The sequence below is a fragment of the Aythya ferina genome, assembly GCF_964211825.1.
Source record: "Aythya ferina genome assembly, chromosome: 16".
Lineage (NCBI taxonomy): Eukaryota > Metazoa > Chordata > Aves > Anseriformes > Anatidae > Aythya > Aythya ferina.
In genome coordinates, this window is record NC_140315.1 from 486,804 (window position 1) to 505,267 (window position 18,464).

The 18,464-nt window shown below is 60.7% G+C and overlaps 2 protein-coding genes across 2 annotated transcripts in view; both read left to right on the forward strand.

Moving 5' to 3' along the window:
* The first annotated feature begins 236 nt into the window (after window positions 1-236).
* LOC311445773 (uncharacterized protein) lies at window positions 237-3,103 on the forward strand. Its single transcript, XM_084538220.1, has 5 exons — window positions 237-434; window positions 919-1,059; window positions 1,404-1,544; window positions 1,627-2,034; window positions 2,986-3,103. The coding sequence occupies exons 1-5, from the start codon at window positions 332-334 to the stop codon at window positions 3,000-3,002; spliced, it is 810 nt and encodes a 269-aa protein (XP_084394346.1). The 5' UTR covers window positions 237-331; the 3' UTR covers window positions 3,003-3,103.
* An 8,995-nt stretch (window positions 3,104-12,098) lies between these two features.
* CTNNBL1 (catenin beta like 1) overlaps window positions 12,099-18,464 on the forward strand; it is a 46,463-nt gene continuing 40,097 nt past the window's right edge. Inside the window, 2 exon segments of the mRNA XM_084538110.1 lie at window positions 12,099-12,201; window positions 18,120-18,308. Coding sequence (XP_084394236.1) covers window positions 12,172-12,201; window positions 18,120-18,308 — 219 coding nt within the window. The 5' untranslated portion in view covers window positions 12,099-12,171.

An 18,464-nucleotide genomic window follows, 5' to 3' on the forward strand; every position in this document is an offset into this window, starting at 1 on the left:
CGTGTCCATGTCCCGTGTCCCGTGTCGGGCCGTGCCCCGTGCCCGGCCGTACCCCGTGTCCCTTGTCCCGTGTCGTGTCACATCCCGTGTCGTGCCGTGTCCCGTGTCGTGCTGTGCCCGTGCCGGGCCGTGTCCCGTGTCCCACATCCCGTGTCGTGACACATCCCGTGTCGTGCCATGCCCCGTGTCGTCCCGTGCCGGGCCGTGCCGTGCCCGGTGCTGTCCCGTGCCGGGGAGGGGCAGGAGCCCGGTGCGCGTTGCGCAAGGCCCGGGGCAGGGCTCGGGGCCCTACAAAAGCTCCGCGGGGCGCGGGCGTTGCGAGGGCAGCGCCATGAAGCCGGGGTCGCTGCTGTCGCTGCTGTCGCTGGTGCTGCTGGTGGCCCTCCTGGCCCCACCGGGCGAGTGCCGCCTGGACTCGGAGCTCGTCCTGGCAGGTGAGGCCGCGGGGCCGTGCGGTGGGGACATGGCTACAAGGAGCAGGCGGTCCCCAAGGTCTTCTCCAACCCCAACGATTCGGTCATCGTGTGGCCCCTCTGCCCCTCGCCCCTCGTTCAGGGCGAGGCCGTGGGGTCAGAGCTGGGCTGTGACACCGCGTCCAGCCCGGGCTGTCCCCACTGATGGCACAAGGGGAAAACCTGCTCTAGACCCCAAAGCCAGCACGTAGGGCAGGTGCTGCAGTGCTGGAATACGGGGTGGTGGCGGGGTTGGAGCACCTCCAGTGGCTCCCAGAGCAGCGGCGTTTCCAGCAGGCGCCTTGCATCGCCTCGTGTACCCGCACCGCTGCCGGGCGCTGGGTGCCAAGGGCAGCACGAGATCTGCTCTGTGAGCTGCTGCTGGCGGCAGGGGCCAGCCTGGGGGGCTGTGCCTGGGCTGGGGACTCTGTCTGCCCGCTGTAACCGCCCCCCCTCACCCTCCTAGGGAAGTTTGGTGACTGCCCTGCGCCCAGGAAGACCCCCAAGAGCGACTGCGGCAACTTCTGCTCTACGGATGACAACTGCCCGGGCAGCGAACTCTGCTGCAGCAACGGCTGTGGAAAGGAGTGCAGGATGCCCATTGGAGGTGAGGGGGTCCCGTCCCCCCGCAGCCCCCTGTGGCCCTGAGGGAGCCCGTGCTCTGCTCTCTGGGTGGGGGTGAGCTGGGTGCTGCCAGCCCCTGCACCCCGTCCTGGCACGGGGCTGGGATGCGCTGGTCTGGGCTCCTCCGAGCTCTGCCTGCGGGGGCATCCCCCACAAGGGCTGGTGTGGGGCCCCTGCACCCCATCTCCCCCACTCTCAGCCCCTCTGGTGGGGGGACCCAGGGGTGCCCGCTGCTCCCTGTCTGCAGAACCTGGGGCTGGGTTGGGCTGGGTGTGGGTGCGGGCGGGGAGGGGCTGGCAGGGCCCTGACCCCACCGGACACCCCCAGCAAAGGCAGGTTTCTGTCCACGGGTGGACTCCAACCTCATAACCATCTGCCTGGTGGACTGCGCCCGCGACAGCGACTGCACGGGCAACGAGAAGTGCTGCAGCATGGGCTGCCACGTCCAGTGTGCGCGGCCGGTGCCAGGTAAGGGTGGCCAGGAGCCTGGCGGGAGGGGTCCGTGACCCGGACAGACCCCGTGGACACGAGTCTTTCTCCCTACCCGCAGCCAAACCAGGAGTCTGCCCCAAGAGAAGGTTGCGGTATACCTTACTCCCTTGCAACAGCACCTGCAGAGATGACACCGACTGTCCCGGCAGACAGAAGTGCTGCTTCACGGGCTGCAGCCTCGGCTGCATGGCCCCGGACAGACGGAAGGGCTACAGCCCCGCTGCCACCCTGCTGGGCTGGGGCTGGGGCTGGGGCTGCCGCCAGTGCCCTGCTCTCATCGCCAGCCCCGTGCTCCAAAGTGACGTCTGCCACTTGCCCCCGGAGCACGGCCCGTGCAGGGGACTCTTCTATCGCTACGCCTACGACCCTGCCACGGGGACGTGCCGGCTGTTCCTGTACGGCGGCTGCAGAGGGAACGCCAACAACTTCGAGACCCTGGGGGAGTGCCAGCGGGTCTGCCAGCGGGGTGAGAGGAAGGCACTGGGCTGGGCTGGGCTGGACTGGGCTGGACTGGGCTGCCCCTGCCCAGGGGCTGGTGGCAGGGTGGGAGCGTGGAGCCGCGTTGCTGCGCAGCCAGCTCCGGGGAGGTGTGGGTGGGGGCCGAGCAGCAGTTCTGAAGGATGTGAAGGGCAACGGAGCATGCAGGCTGCTGAGAGCTGCCCTGCACGAACCCGCTGAAAGCAGCCCCGCAGGTCCTTGCGCCGTGGTGGTCCTGGGGCCACCCACCCCTCCCCTTGCCCTGCTGCTCCCCGGGCCGCTGGTGCCTGGGGTCGGCTCTCCCCGGGGGGCTCACCCGGCCACCACGTGCGCAGGGACCCCTGTGCCTTTCTGCTCGGTGATTTCAATCAGCACACAGCCCCGTCCTGGGAGCGGGGCTTGTCTCTGGTGAGACCTGGGTGATACTGTTAGCAATAATAATTTCGCAGCCTGATTATCAAAATTAAAGCTGTCAATCCAAGGCTCTCAGCCTGCGCAGGAGGGGCGGAAAAAAGGCGCACTCCTTGCAGGTTGCCTTCCCCTTTCTGTGCCCAACGCTTCTGGCACAAGGGGAGAGGTTGGAGGGGGAGGCAGCCCCCTGTGGGTGCTCGCTGGGTTGTGACACTTGTTTCCTAGCACAGCCACGGGCGGTTGGGGCTGTTGGTGGTTGAACGGCAGCCGTGGCCGCTCCCTTCCCCTGGCACTGTGGGGTTCCGGGGAGGCTGTGGCCCTGGCGTGGCACAACAGCGGGACCAGGGGATGCTGCTGCCTCCTCGGGGCACCCGCTCCATGTCCCTGCTGGGCCGGGGGCTGGAGATGGGGCAGACCCGGGGTCACTGTGCTGGGGGGGAGCTGCGCTGCAGCCTGGGGCTGGCAGCAGCCCCCACAGCTCCTCAGCCCTGCCCGCACGCCCTGCTCACTGCCCTTCCTTTCTTCCCAGGGAGAGCCAAAGAGTGACCCCGAGAGGACGCCGCAGCCCGGCCAGGTCTGCAGCGGGGGCCGGCCACTGCCCCCTGCCCTCTCAATAAAGCCGCCAGGACTCCTGGCTTGCAGCATCATTGCCATCTCTCTCTTGCCTTCCCACTGCGTCCAGGGGCCACCAGTGGCACCACGTGGCCTCGTGCTCCCCAGCGCCGTCCTGCTCCCCCTACACCCTGGGGAGGCTGTGGGGACGGGGCTGAGCCCCCCGAGCCCACCACAGAGCAGGGCTGGCGGTGCTGTGCTGGCACGGAGGCTGCTCTCCAGGCAGGCGAGCTGCTGGGGTGGGGGGCCACGGCCACAGAGTGGCACAGGAGGGACGAGCATTGCTCACGGACACCAGGGGCTGGTGCCAAACGGGTGGGCAATGCCCAGGGCTGGGCACAGGGATTGCCTCGGGGAGGTGCATTTGGGGGTGCAGGGGGTGGGCTTGTGCTGTGTCAGCCCTGCAGCACACAGGCACAGCTCCCCACACCACGCCAGCTCTGACCACCGGCAAGCTCTGCACACAGAGATGGTGAGGAACTCGAAACAGAAAAGACGAAAACCTCCTGAAAGTGCCCATTCATTACTCAGCTCCCTCTCTCCTGGCTCCTGCTCAGCCCCAGCCTGGGCTGTGGTTGCTCCTTGGTATGGGGCTGGAAGCTGGAGGCAGCCCCTGGTGTCCCAGTGCCAGTCCCCAGTATCCCAGTGCCGGTCCCCAGTATCCCGGTGCCAGCCCCAGGCTGCGGGCGCAGCGCAGGGAGCCCAGCCCGCACACTTGGAGCTGCGCTTCCAAGGCACAGGGAAGGAAAATGAGAAGGGAACACACGGAGCTCCAGGACCACGTCATCGTGGTGCTGTCATCGAGCCCCACACAGTGCCAGGGGGCTGTGGGGGGGCTGCTGCCCGCTGCCGCCCCGCGCTCGGTGCCCCCCTCAGTGCGGCTCTCGGGGCGTTGGCGGCAGCGGCTGCACAGCGCAGTGCTCGATAGCAGCTCTGATAGCTGCCATCCATAACGGGGCTCGGATCTGGGCAGGGGGGGCCGTGGCGGGCGCTGGCTGCCCGCGGGCTGGCGGCAGCCCTGGCCCCGTGCCACGCGGCGCGGCCCCGGCCAGCGGTGTGGCCACGCGTGGCGTGCCGGCTGGCGGCGCGGGGAAGGCGGCCTCCCAAAATGGGGTTTTTATTACAGCCATACATCACCGCGGCGGCCTGATGTGGGCAGACGGCGGTGATTTTTCTTCATGGTTTACAGACAAATGAGGGGAAGGAAAATTGATGTGAACTTTGCTATAGCGAGAGGTCGGCTGTGCGGGCAGGGAGCTGGCGGCGCTCGGGCTGGGGGCTGCGGGGGCCACCTGCCAGCCCCCCCCACAGCTCAGTGGCCTCTGCCTGCAGGACAGACGGACAGGAGCACCGGCAGGACCGGGAGGCACCATGTCCAGCCTGGGCACCGTGCTTGTTCCATCCACACGTGTGGGGTGTGCGGGAGAGGCACCGCGGTTGAGCCCCCGGCCCACGGGGAAGCTCCCCCCCACCGCTGGGGGCTGGAGAGTGACCGGGACCCCCACGTCCCCGGCCCCATCGTGTGCAGGGAGGTGTCTGGGGGGGATGGGTGGGCAGGGTTATTAATTCCAGCGGACGTTCATTATCCCTGCAGACATGGCTTTGATGTGCAGCCCCGGGCTGGCTGTTGTCACAGGCTTTGGGTGAGATCTTGATTGCCCTCACCACAATTAAAGTCGCCTCCAAACACCACGGTCCTGCCTGGCATAAGATAACAGTTAATACCTGCAAATAGTGACTATCAGCTTCTCCATAAGGCCCATAAATATTAATACAATTCTAATTAGTTCCTTTAAATACATTGCCTAAATTAAGCATTTCCTCAGCAATAAATCAGCGGAGCTTTGGCATTCTGCTCGTGCACACTCAGCAGATCGCAGGCTCACCCCAGGTCCACACTGGCCCCGTGGCCAGCCCCTGCGTGCCAGGGATCGGACCCTGCAGTGAGCAGGGGCTGTGCTTGGTGGTGCTGAGCTGAACCGTGCTGAGCCGTGCCATGCTGAGCTGTGCCACACCAAGCTGTGCCGAGCCGTGCCGTGCTCATGTAGAGCTGCCGTCCCCCTGCAGCGTCACCCAGAGCCCCCCAGGCTGGGCCGTGCCACAGGGGTCCCGCTGATGCCTCTGGCAGGGTCCGGTCCTGAGGCAGTGAGCAGGGGAGCCCCGTGCTTCAGCCTGGGCTTTGTCAAGTGATTGCGAGAGAGGATTTTCAAATATAAAGTATCTCCTAAGGACTCCAAAGTCACCGATATAAAAATAAACCGACGATTAGATTCAGAAGAGGAAAGGGAGCCCAGGCTTCGCTGTACAAGCAAGAAGTGCCCTGTGACCTTAATCAGGAGTAATATTATTAATACATTTTCCCGCAGGTGCACCCGAAGATTTGCATTTCCAGCAATTTGCACAATAATGAGGCGAGCTGACCATGCTTCACCTCTGCAGCAATCACCTCCAAATCAGTGGCAGCGTGCCGCCGAGCTCATTTGGAGGCTCGCGGGCTGCAGCCGCAGCTGTGCCCGGCATCCTCCCGCGGCTGGAAGCGCCACGCGTCCCCCCCGCTCTCCGGTGCTGGTGGCACTGGAACAGAGCAGACACCGAACCCGTTTGCTCCGGGAGGAATTAATACAGTGTGAAGCCTGTGGTGGGTGATTTAAGAACTGAATTTAAAATCTCAACACAAAGAGATTTTTTTTATAAGGTCAGAAGAGAGATTAAATGCTACAGACAAGCACAGCGCTTGCCACTTCAAGCATTGCTTTCACCATAAATATTTGGGGCTGGCGCCGTGTCCCCACGCAGCCCGCATGGCTCAGAGCCCCCTGCCTCAGATGGGGCCGTCCTGGGGCAGCGGGGGGACACGTTGCTGCGAGTGCAGGCAGTGAGGGATGTGGTGGCAGCCCTCACTGTGCTGATGTCCTCGTGGGCACGTCCTGAGATGAGGCACAGCCGGCCCGAGGAGGGTGAGCACAAAGCGCTTCTGTGCCTGGCTCTGGTGAGGAGCTGGAGGCACTGGTGAGAGCTGGGGCTGGGGGGCTGCACCCCCCTGGGTGAGGAGAGTGGGGTCAGCTGTGGGTGCCGGGGGGGCCCTGCCCGCTGTGCCCCCAGGGCTGGTGCCCACCCGGCCTTCCCGGTGGGGCCAGCTCCCCACGGCAGGGACCGGGATTGATGGCGAGAGATCTGGAAGGCTCCAAATGCGGAGGTGATATCGCTGCGACACCCCCATCCATCACGAGGCGCTCATTATTAAGTAACACCCTGCACGCCGGGCTGATTTCACACCTTATCTGAACCCAGCAGCTGTGCCCTAAATCCTGAGTGCCGCGACTGTCTGGAGGAATTCGGTTGCCTGTGTTTAAAATTAGTGTTAGCATCTATCATTTCCCCACACCAAATGGCTTCTGTGTCGGCGCTTGGCAGCACTAATCTGTCACCGGGCTCTGCGCTGCCCAGCTCCGTACCCTCTCCGTCACTGTCACAGGACCCCTCATTGGCAAAATGTCACCCAAAGGACAAGTGCCACAGCTTGGCCTCTCCCTCCGCCCCTCTGCTCCTCCATGCCCATCACCGCAGCCTCCTGGCAGGGCTGCCTCAGGCTCCAGGCTCCCCGGCATGCGTGGTGCCCCCCCTGGACGGCCCCTCCGTGAGTGTCTGGGGCTGCCCCTGCTGCTGCCCCAGCTCGGGGGGGCTGTGGCAGAGCCCCCGTCTGCCTCCAGCTCCCGCCGCCTCCCTGGACCCCCCAGGCCGGGCAGCTCCAGCGCAGGGTGCGGGATGCGGGGGGGGTCCTGAGCCGGGGTGCGAGGTCTGGCAGCCGGGGCTGCCGAGCTCCTGCAGCAGCAGGGAAGTGCCATAAATAACCTCCCATTAGCGCGGCGGCGCTGTGCTGAGTGACTGATTTTGCTGGCTACATTACGGGCTTCATAAACACAGTCGTTTATTCCCAGCCTTTGCTCCACCGCCTCCGGCACCGGGAGCTGTGCTCGCCTCTGCTCGGGCAGTGTCCACAGCCCCGGTGCCGTGTTGGAGCCAGCTCCTCGTGGGGCACAGCGCATGGCCCCCAGAGCAGCACTGCTGGGGCTTGCTGACACCCGTGGGTGAGAGCCGTGACTGCTCCCTGCGGTGTGGGCACCCCGGCAGGAGCCAGGTCCTCACCCAGAGGGATGGAGTCAGGCAGCGCCGTCCCTCGCCGGCTGCTCCAGCCCTGCTGCCCTGGTGCCAGCCCTGCCCTCGGCCCCGCAGCTTCTCAGCCCCTCTCTCCAGCTCGCCGCCTCCCGTGGGGGCCGTGGTGCCGCGGTGCCGGCCCCAGGCACGTGGCCGGGCCCCTCCTGGCCGCTGCTGCCGGCGCCTGGCGAGGAGCCGCTGCCAGGCAGGTGATGCTGGAGCTGTCGGCGTGATGAAAAGCCTCCTGCAGCAATGCAGATAACATACAAGCACAGGTCAGGCGAGGCCCGTGTAGCCCATCCATCAGAGCCCAGCAGCTACAGGCGCTCCCCGTGCCACCATCTGATGCATGTTATCTGGCACAAATGCGTTCCTTCCCCCAAGGTTAAACGGATGAGTGAGGTTCAGGCAATGACAGCTCTGCTTGCCCTGCAGAGGCGATAAACGAGCTGGAAGAACCAGAGGGGAAAAAAAAAAAAAGGTTTGTGTGCTGTCAAATGCTCCTTTTGATGGTGCCAGCCCGGGCACTCTCCTGCAGGGTGCTGGCACAGGGCTGGTGGCAGCGCAGAGCCGTGCACAAGGATGGGGACCCACGATGGGGACCCACGATGGGGACCCACGATGGGGGCCCACTCCCAGCGATGAGGACCGTCACAGTGCGGCCGTGTCGCTGCCGTGTGATGGGCAGGTGAGCGTGTGGTCATTTTGGCCGAGCCCCCTGCCCCGTGCAGGCAGCGCTGCGGGCACAGACGGGTGGGACACGGTGGGAACGTGGTGAGGTGGAACCGCTGGGGAGGGGGCCCCAAGGTCTGCCAGCTGTAACCCCAGGAGAGCCAAGGGTGGGGTCTCTAAACACAGCCTGGTGCTGGGTTTCCCCCACCCTGCTCTTTTTGGCTGCTGGCAGTTTTGCAGCGAGCTGCTGGAGCCCCGCTGGGGGGTGGTGCTGGCCCCGTGCTGCTGGAGCCCCCGTGCCCGGGGCATTTTTGCCAGCTGCAGCACAGCCACCGAGGTGTGTGTGGGGGGCACCTCCCGTGCAGCATCGCCCCGTCGGGTGCCACTGCCCTCGCTCAATGTCACACTTGGAGCCTGTCAACGTGAAAAAAGGTTTGCATCCGATAAGCGATCGGGCTGTCAGCTGCGGAGTGCTGCTCGCTTGTGATTTACTGCAGCGTCGCTAACGGAGCACAGATTTTTCTTAATCTAAATTGAAAACTACTCAAGTAGAAAAATAATTTCATTGCTTCATCTCGGAGGGGCGGGGGAAAGGCAGAAGTGTTGTGCCGGGGCTGGCTGGCCCGGGCCGGCTGCTCTGTGCTTGTGGCTCGGCTCCCGCGCCCTGCGCTCCAGTTCGGCCCCGTGCCACGAGCCCCCGGCACCGGGAGGAGCAGCAGCTGCATGGGCTGCGGCAGTGAAGCCCCCTGTGAGCCCCCACCTCAGCCTGGGAACTGCTGGCACCCCTGGGCGAGGGGTTGCAGGGGTCGTGTCCCTGCCGATGGGGCGTGGGGGAGGCCCTGGGGTTGCCCCGTGGGGACACAGGAGGGGGCACGTCCCCGGCGTGGCATGGAGGTGGCGCGGAGAAAGTGTGACTGTCTGCACCCTGCTCCCTCCCAGCTCCTCATTAGGGGCTAAAAGTCGTTAGCAGCAAGTGCGGGCAGGCAGACGCACACATGCCCGACCAGGCTGCCACACGTGGCCCCTGGTCCATTTTAATTTGCAGCACTAAATGCCAGGAGGGGCCGCGGGCAGGGCTGGGGCTCGGCTGCAGCACCTGGGCAGGGCTGGCCCTGGGCAGGAGCGAGATTTGGCCGCTGTGCTGCGGGGGGAGCCGGGAGGGGCTGGGGGCACAGCCAGGTGCACGCAGGCACAGCCCAGGCAGGCGCTGCCTCGCCGGGAGATCGGCAATTTGGAGCGTGAGCGAATTCTGGGAGCGTTTGCTGAGCTGGATAATAACGTGCCCAGTGAGCTGCATCCCAAGCACGCCGCCAAATTAAAGAATTTTTTTTCCCCTTTAATTTAAAAGTCACCGTTGGGAAATCTCCGTCGGCCTCGCCAGTGATTTCCCCCCAGGCTGGCTTTCTGGAGAAATCTTTAATTTTGATTGTCACACTTTCTGGAGTTTAACTCGGGGAAGCAGAGCCATAAATAAGGTGCCACTTCGGCGCCAGGCTCCAGCTGTGCCGGGACAGCGAGCGGCACCGGCGCGGGCAGGCAGCAGCCGCGGGCAGGGCGAGCAGCCCGGCCGTGGTACCGGCATCCCCAGCACCCCTCCCCGGCACCTCGCCCCCGGCCCCCTGCCCGCTGGCCAGCCCCGCACACCCCAGCCTGATTTCACAGGTCGCTGCCCCTTAATTAGCTGGGCCCTGTCCCCCCCTCCCCACCGCCTGCAAAACCGCAGGTTGATGAATTTCTCATTAGCCTCAATTCCACAGCTGGCTTCTCCCGCCTGCACCGGCACATCCGCATCACCCTGCGGTGCTGCCGGGCCCGGGGCGCGCTCTGCCCGGTGCCCGGCTGTGCTGCGCCACGCCACGTGCCCGCACCGTGCCACCGGGCTCTGAGGCCGGCACGCCGGGCACAGCGGGGTCTCTCCATTTGCTGCAGTGCGTGCGGTGGGGCCGTGGCTCTCTGTGAGAGCAGCCGGAGGCACAGCCGGATCCTACAGACCAGCCGTGGTGCGGGCACAGGGCGGCGAGTACGTGTGAAGGCTGCTTCACAGCCTGGCTCCGTGTGCCGCTGCTCCCCGGGGCTGCCCGAACCCTGTTGTGGTGGGGCCGGCCCGAGGGGGCTGCGCGGAGCCCCCCACAGCCCCTCTCCTCTCTCTGTGTGGGTGAAACCTGCTGGCAGCCACAGACAGGGTTTTTCCTCTCCCGTAACGAGGCCTTGGAAAGGACTCGCACAGCTCTACGGGCAATTAAGAGAAAGGGAAAAAAACACAAGCGCCTCCCTTTCGGCACAGAGCCCCGCGCGGTGGTGCTGGGGTGAGCTCCGGAAAGGTTACAGCCCATTTGCATTTTACCCTTCAGTAATTTCAACACTTACGGGTGCAATTAAGAGGCAAGTCTGGAGTTATGAAGCTATCAGTGCGGAGAGACCTGAATACTAACAAACTCCTGTACGCGCTCACCATCCTGGGCCGGCTGATTTATCAGTGATAAAGCTGCTATAGTGCCAGCAGATTTCCATCGGCCGCAGTAATGGGCCTTGACTACATTAAAGGCACATCTTTTAGCTTGTTGGAGAGCCCAGCCCTCCCGAAGCTGTCGGCGCGATGGGCTTAGTGCTCCTCAGGGGCCGCGGCAGCTCTGGCTGTGCCGGGCCCGTGGGCACCAAATCGAGAAGTTTTGGTCCAGTTTTGACTTTCGGAGGAATGGCACCGGGATGGGACCGTTCCTCTCACTGAAATGAGAGGCTCCATCTCCTGCGGCAGCGCAGCCCAGGGCAGGGGGCAGCTTCGCCATGGTCCCCCCACAACCCCCTGCCTGGGGGACACGGCCCCTGCCGAAACCCGGGGCCTCCTCCCGGCTGTGCACAGCGGTGGGCTCGGAGCCCCGCAGCCTTCCCCTTTAAGCTTCATCCCCATTTAATTGGATACTTTTGAGCCCAGGCTCATGATTTCTGCAGCAATTTGGTGTGAGATTTCTTTCTTTCCCTCCATTATCCACTCTGATTAACTCAGCTGCACCTGTCAGCTTTTATTCTGCGGCGCGGGGAGCGCTTGCGAGGCCCTGTTAAAATGCATGAGTTTTATCACATTCACTCCTCCCTGGCCAGCGATGCTGAACCGGCAGCTGGGGGGGGGCTGCAGTGGGGCTGTGCTCAGGCCTGGATGAAACCGGTGCCAGGGGCAAAAGCCCGAGGGCCGAGTCCCCGCTCCCTACACCTGGCTGTGGTCCTGCGAGGGGAGCTGGGGGCAGCGGGACCCCCCCTCAGGGCACTGGTGGGCAGGGGCCCGGCCCCACAGAGCCCCCGGCCCTGCCGCCACCACCCCAGGGTTGCTCAAGGGCTGCGGATTTTCTGCTTTGGAAATGCTAATTTAACATTCCAGTTATAACTTGTTCCCTTTTTCTCATTTTAATAAAACCGAAAGCATCCGGAAACACCGCTGCACCCACGAAAGAGCAAGATCTGACATAATTAAAAAGTGGCTTCAATCAGGCTGTTTTCCTAATGGTTTGTCACAGCAGCCCCCGCGCCCCCCCGCACTGCCAGCCCCCTGAGGCATCATTTACATTTCTTAATAACCCCTCATTAATATGCGCGGCGCGGGGAGGGCCCTAACGGCTGAGCGCACAGCACTAATTCAATTTCGGCGGGCCGCGGTGTGTTTAGTTAATCACCGGGGGACCGGGGGCACTCGGCACATTGATTTATTCGGAATTAGGGCCCGAGGAGCCTGGGCTGGGAGCGGGGCGAGGCGCGGAGCTGAGGGGGGGCTGCTTCACTGAGGGGTCGGGGCTCTGGGGGGGTGTCCCGCGGGACCAGGCGCCCTGGCACGGCTCCGGGGCTGTGGTACCGGGCAGCACCGGGCCTCCGCGCCCTGCCCTAAGCCCTGCGGGCACGGGGCAGCCGCACCGAGAGCTGCGGGGACACGGAGCGAGGCCGGGGGGGGGGGGGGGGGGGCACAGCACCGGGACCTGCCCGTGCTAGGGGCGGGGGGCGCCGCTTTGCGACAGTGTGGGTCTGTTTTGCGACAGTGTGGCGCCGCTTTCCGGCAGTGAGACACCGTCCTCGCTTTCCGGCAGCGTGGCTCCACGCTCGCTTTGCGGCAGTGTGGCACCGCTTTGCGGCAATGTGGCACCGCTTTGCGGCAGCGCCCTTCCCGCCTCGCTTTCCGGCGGAGCGGCGCCCCGGCAGCGCGCCTGCGCCGCTCGCTTTCCGGCGCGGTGTCGCGCGGCCCCGGGGCTTGGCGACAGTCGGGAGGCGGTGGCGGCGGGGCCCGGCCGGAGCCATGGACGTGGGGGAGCTGCTCAGCTACCAGGTACCGGCACCGGGCACCGGGAACCGGCACCGGGCTGCGGGGGGCTCCTGTGGCTGCAGCTCCCTCCGCAGGGGCAGGCTCCGGCCTGTGCGCGGGGCCCAGCGACGGGGCCGCGCTGAGGCGGGGGAGGCGCGGGCTGGGCCTCAGGAGGGGGCTCCGCACCGAGGGGCGGGCGCGAGCTGCAGCGGGCCCCGAGCCCGGCCCCGAGCCCGGCGGAGCTCCAGGAGCCGTTGGGCTGCGCTCCCGGCCGTGGGTCTGGGTTTGGGGTAGGGCTGCGCGGGGCCGGGGTTGGGGTCCCTGGGGGCCCTCCCAGCTCGGGGGATCCTGTGATCCTGTGATCCTCTGACCGCTCCCGGCTGTGCCAGCCCCGGGACGGCGCCGTCCTGCTGCCCCTCACACCGGGCCTGGCTGCGTGGCACTGACAGCACAGCTCGGCCCTGCTGCCCGCAGCTCGGCTCTGCCTTCGCAGCTCTCCACACGCGATTTTCCTGTTGGCTTTTCATTATGATATGAGCATGATGGCTTTTCACGTTCCTTTACCTGAGGTGAAGAACACTAAAGAGTTATTTTTAATGGCGCTGTTGTGTACTTGCTTTGCAGCACAATTTATACCTCAGCCCTGTAAAGGTAAATCTCTGTTGAGCTTCTGTTGTTGGTGTTTTAATTTGCAATCAGGTTCCAGTTTGGGTTTCTTCTTGTTTTTCTCTTGTTCTGCAAATGCGAAGCCTGCAGGATTGCCTTTGCTGAGAGGGAAGGCACGCTGTCATGCTTCGGTCATGCTGGTTCCTGTGCAGCCCTCTGCCAGGGGAGCTGCTCGTGGCACCACAGGGCTGTGCCCTGCGGAAGCTGCAGGTAGAGATCCACTGCCAGGTACTGCTGCGCTGACTTTTCTTGCTGCTGAGCTTGTTCTGGAGCTGTGGGCCAAAACATTGTGTGGGTTTCAGCTGAGTATTGAAGATGCTGTCCTGGCTGTGTGCGCTCCCACCTGACAGCAAACAGAGATGGTTTCACGTCAACAGAAGGGAAAGTGCTCCAGGATCAATGTTGGACATCAGGTGCCACAGGGTTCAGGCTTCCAGAGTCAGGCAGAAGGGTGAAAGGGGGGGAGAGAAAGGAGGCAGGCGAATCTGTCTGTCAGGATCTCTGATCCTGCGAGAATGCGACCCCTTTCTGTGGAGCTGAAAGGTAGAAGCAGGAGGTGGACACCGCAGGTTTCACCAGCGCCCACGCAGTGAGGGGCTCACGAGCCAGCTCCCGACTGCTCCAGTTTTGTCTGTTCTAAGGTTAGCTGCAGCTGAGCTCTGGTTCCCTCCCCTCAGCTGGAGAGCTGTGAGGGTTCAGGACGTCTGCATCCGTCCTTGCTGTGGGGAGGCCGCGGCTGGCAGAGGGGCTGGGCGCTGGGTGCTGCCTGATTTTAGTCTCTTGCTGCAATGAGTTGGCCTTCTTGGCTTCCCTCAGCAAAAAGCAACCCAAACCCTTCCTTTATCTTGTATTGCTTCAAGTCTGTGTCCTCTGAATGCCGAATTTGTGCTCTTGCCTGGTCAAAAAGCTGTTCTGCCCCGGTGCCAACCCCGGGAGACCTCGGGCACCGTGCCGCGGGCTGGCACCAAGCGGCTGTCGGAGCGGGGAAGGAGCCTCCTGTGGTGAGGAGCTACAGAGCAGCAGGGTCCTGCAGCTGGCAGCTTGTGCAAAGCTCAGGAACCCATAAACTTTATGTGGAGCTGCAAAACACTCGCAGATGGCCTAAACTGCTGGTTAAATCCTGCTGCTGCTCTGCACAGAGACACCGTGCCCACATCCCCGGGCCTGGTTTCTGATGCCAGTGGGTGGCTCGGGACAAAGCCAGCTCCGGCTGCTTTCAGACCTCTCCCTCAGTTCTCTGGGGAAGGAGTAAAGGGAACGATTTCAGCTCTCCTTGCCGTTATGTACGGCTTTGGTTCTGATTTTTGTGTGGTAGCTCTGATGTGGGATGGGGAGAGGAAGCTTCAGGCTTTGCTCTCCTGCCTTTTCCTGAGCCGTGGGCTTCTGACGGTGGCAGGCTGCCTCGAGGAGCTGTGTGCCCACAGCCTGGGGGGAGGAAAGGGATTAGTTCTCCTCCAGGAATAACCTGCGCCGTGTGGGTGCAGCCTGCGCAGGGCTCTCGTTGCCGTTGCCCTCGGTGGTGTGATGGGGTGTGGAGGAGCACCCAGAGGCCCCCGGCTGTTCCTCCAGCCACTCTCCCAGCTGGCAGTGGGCCGGGCAGGGTGCTGTGCTCCAGGAGCAGAGACCAGAAGTAAGATTGGTGGGAGCTGGATTTGTCACAAGTGCTGCAAACAAAATCAAGAATTCCGTGAGGATCCCTCTGGAGATCTGGGGCTTGCTTTCGGGTCCCTGACCTGGCAGCTAGCGGGCGGTTTTCTGCAGCAGCTCTGTTGGGCAGCTTGCAGCTGGCTGAGACACGGCCTCGGGAGGAGCTGCATCACTGGAGATTGATTTCAGATTTCATTAGCAAATAATTTCAGAGCTCCGCAGTAACGAGGTTACTTACAAAACAGATGTCCCAGTAACGTGAGGCTCCTTTTGTGAGACTTCTCTGAAGCCTCCTGATGATGAAGGCTGGGTCTGAACGATGCTTCCACCTTCCCAAGGGCGTTTTGTCTTGGCTCTGCTGCGTTATCGCTGCTGTGGGGAAGACGAGGCAGGGCCCTGAATCGGTTTAGGGCACAATTCTTGTCCCCTGCTCAGCCCGCCAGGGGAGCACTCGCGTTCCTGCTGCTCAAGCCCCGTACCGGTGGGGACGAGGGCTCTGCCACCCGGGGCTCCCAACCCCGGGCTGTGACAAAGGGTTGGGACACCTCGCTTAATCCCCAGAGCAACTGCAGCTGGGGGACAGCGGAGGGACAGATTCCTTCTTTACCAATCAACAGATTTTAATTTATTGCATTTAATGAAAATTAGCTGTTGTTTTTTTAAACCCTTTCCTATTTTGTGTGTGTGTGTGGTGGGAGCAGTGTCAGATTTAACTGGAAATGTCTCCTGAAGAAATTTCTGTGGATGGGCTGCATTCAATAAGAACAAAATTAAGCTTAACTAATAATGCAATTTAAAAATGCTTTCCTTGTGCGCTTCGTAATGAATTCCAGCTTCTTGCCAAATGCACCTCAGCACAGCGCAGTAACACAAGCCCACCTTTTATTTATTAAACAATTAACTTGCCCTGCTCTGCCAGAAAGCTAACACTGAAGTAGATGTGTGCGAAGCTATGAAATTATTTAAACAAATGTGTTCAGACACCAAGAATGGGGCTGCTTAACAACGCGCACCCGTCGGAGCCCAGCTATGGATGGGCTTAATGGCTGTGGTCGCTGACGGTCCTGCGGGGTACGAATGCAAGGAGCAGAAGTGTGATGCAGGTCCTAAATCAGCGGCGGGTGGCCGAGCTGTCCTGTGACGGGAGCAGGACCACCGGTGTCGCACTGAGCCGTGATTTCTTGGTTTTACCAGTGCGGGGTGGAAGCCGCAATATTCCCAGCAAGGTTTAGCAAAGCATCAATAACAAAAGGAAAAACCTTAATGCCTGCTTAATAAGGCTTGCCTGGGAATTCAATTACTGCCTCTTGCCAATCCGTCGGCAGCGCTAATGGCTGCGTGCTGGGCGCTGCCATAACGCATCCTAACGACTGCTGGGGCGTGTTACACAAGATCCCTCTCCCCAGCAATGCATAAATACAAAAAAGGATAAAATAATTGAGACGGAGACAGGACGTAACTGCTGCTGCTGTGGGCTTGTGTACTGAGAGGAAATGGGCTTGGTTTCATGATGGAGTTTTAATTTAGGTTTTGTTCTGGTGATAGAGTCCCTGGCCATGCTACATTGCTTTGTGTCTGACAAACCACCAGCTCCTGTGGGCCTTCACTGCAGTCTCAGTCTTATCTTATCTGTGGGGTTTTTTTGGTTCTTTTTTAATGCTCAGAAATGAGAGCAAGGAATGATTTTCTGAGACTTTAAATGAGGAACATCCAAGGCAAATGTTGCAAGGTTTCTTCCCGTGAATGCCAGGACTTAGGTCGCTAATTTCTGTGTGTGGCTGTAATGTGAATCTGTCAGAGCAAGTTCAGAATGAATTGGGCGCTACTGAGCAGGAAGCAGAAGGACAGAAACCTGTGTGCTGCTGAGGGCACGGAGTAAGGAATATCTATTTACTGAAGATTTTTCCTTAGATGATGTCATTTAGAAGCATCTCTTTCTTCTTTTCTTTCCTTTAATGGGGTTGCTAATTGCTTGGGAATGGTTTAAAGTATTGGGTTTTGGCAGTGATGTATTTGTTTCGAAATTGATCTACGTGAAATTATATTTTAATGTGCCCAGAAGATAAGTAACGGGAATCTGCTTAAGGAAAAAAAAACCCCACACTCCAAGCAAATAACTTTTTCATTTTGAAGGATCTCCAGGCATGCTGCTGCTTCACAGCTATTGAATTATGAGCTCGGGAACTGCTTTAAGAGTGCACGGGAGCGCTGCAGGAGAGCTTAAGTCAGGAGCGTCTCGTCTGTGATGGAAACAGCAGAGCAGCTGCAGGGAGAAGGCGGATAACCAGCGGGTTTGAGGAGGTCTGGCTGGGAGCAGGCACCTGGCTCTGGCTGTACGCTGCCCCCGAGCTTCTGTGAGCCCGGCTTTGGGGAGCGCTGGTTCGGCACCTTGCCCAGAGGTGACAGCAGGGATACCCCCAGAACGCGCCCTGCTCTCTCTGTCTGGCTCGCCTGCTCCCTCTGCGCTTTGTTCATAGGTTCTCTTGGATTCTTCCTGACTTCGGGTCAGTCTCAGTGGAAAGCAGACCCTGTGGTCATCAAACATGGTGTGACTCGTGTGATTTTAGGCAAAGGGGCCCCCAAAGCGGAGGAGCTGGCTCATGGTGCCAGACAATGCATGCTGAAATGGGCTGGGCAAGTGTTAGAGCTAATAAAACGGGAAATCATCTTCCAGGCAACTCGAGCGGCTGATAGGAAGCTCGAATGTTTTGACTTTCTGTTTTCCGTGTTTAACACAAACTTGTTAAACAATAATGAATTAAGCTCTCCTTTCCTGTAGCTACAGAGCATAGAATGCTGCTATTCCTGCCTGGTTGTCCTTCAAAAAAAATGTGAGCAAGACCAAATTTAATCGTTTCGTTGATTTTTGAAGAGAGTTTTTCCTGCTATTTCAAATGCTTTCATCCCCTTTTGGCTGAATTAAAACATGGGACTAGAGTTAATGGACTTTTTCTTGTCCCTGGCGAATTATGTTTAATTTTGTCTATTAAGTGGAAATTATAGGATAAAATAATAGGTTGTTCCAAGCAAATCGCTGCTTTATCTGGTGCCAAACCCCTGCAGAACTGCAGCAGCAACAACACTCCTGACTCGCATGCGTTACAGCGAGCTTTGATTCTGCACTCACTGTTGGCAACCCTTAGACACGGGGATGGGGGAAGCCAAGGGGAATTAGGAGGCGTGCGTGAGTTCAGCATAAGCTCATGTACTATCGGGGAGAAAAATCCTCTTTCACTGCCGTATGCCTGAGCGTGTAAAACATGAGATTGTCTCAGCTGATTGATTGCGGACCCTTAGGGCTGTCCCTGTGCCACCACTGAGCAGTTCAGTCTGACCACCTCTTGTCTGTGGAGTACTGACCTGTTCCATGCAGACCCCTTCCCACGAGTCGTGTCCATAGAGCAAACACGGGAGGATGTTGACATAGCTGCTGGCAGAGATTCACCTCATCATGTGCCGTTACACCTCGCTAAATTAATTTCCTCTCCACTTTTCAGAGTTAAGCATTGTGTAAGCAAATGTTTTAAATAACGTGTTAGAATTTCCTCAGTGTTCTGGTAGTATTGCTGTTCTGGTTTGTCAGGGTCTCAGGAGGCTTGTGTTCATTCACCTCGTTTCTCTGCCTTCAGCCTAACCGAGGGACAAAAAGGCCCCGCGATGAGGAGGAGGAAGAAATCAAAGCACGTCGGAAACAAGCTAGTGCACGAGAGCACGGCCGTCACAGGGAGGAGGAGTCCGTGGCGCTGGAAGAAACAGATGATGAGAAGAAGAAGCTTCTTCAGATAATCGAGAGGGATGGGGAAGAGGAAGAGGAGGAGGTAAAGCGCTAGTGTCCTACGGGAAATAGGCAGAAGCTAGATCCCTTCGCCGTGACCTCCGCTTCATACCATGGCGCATGCCTTGTGTAACTGAAGGAGGTGGTTTTGCTTTCACAGATAGCCTCTGAAGGTCTAAAGAAGGTGACTGGGGGGGGA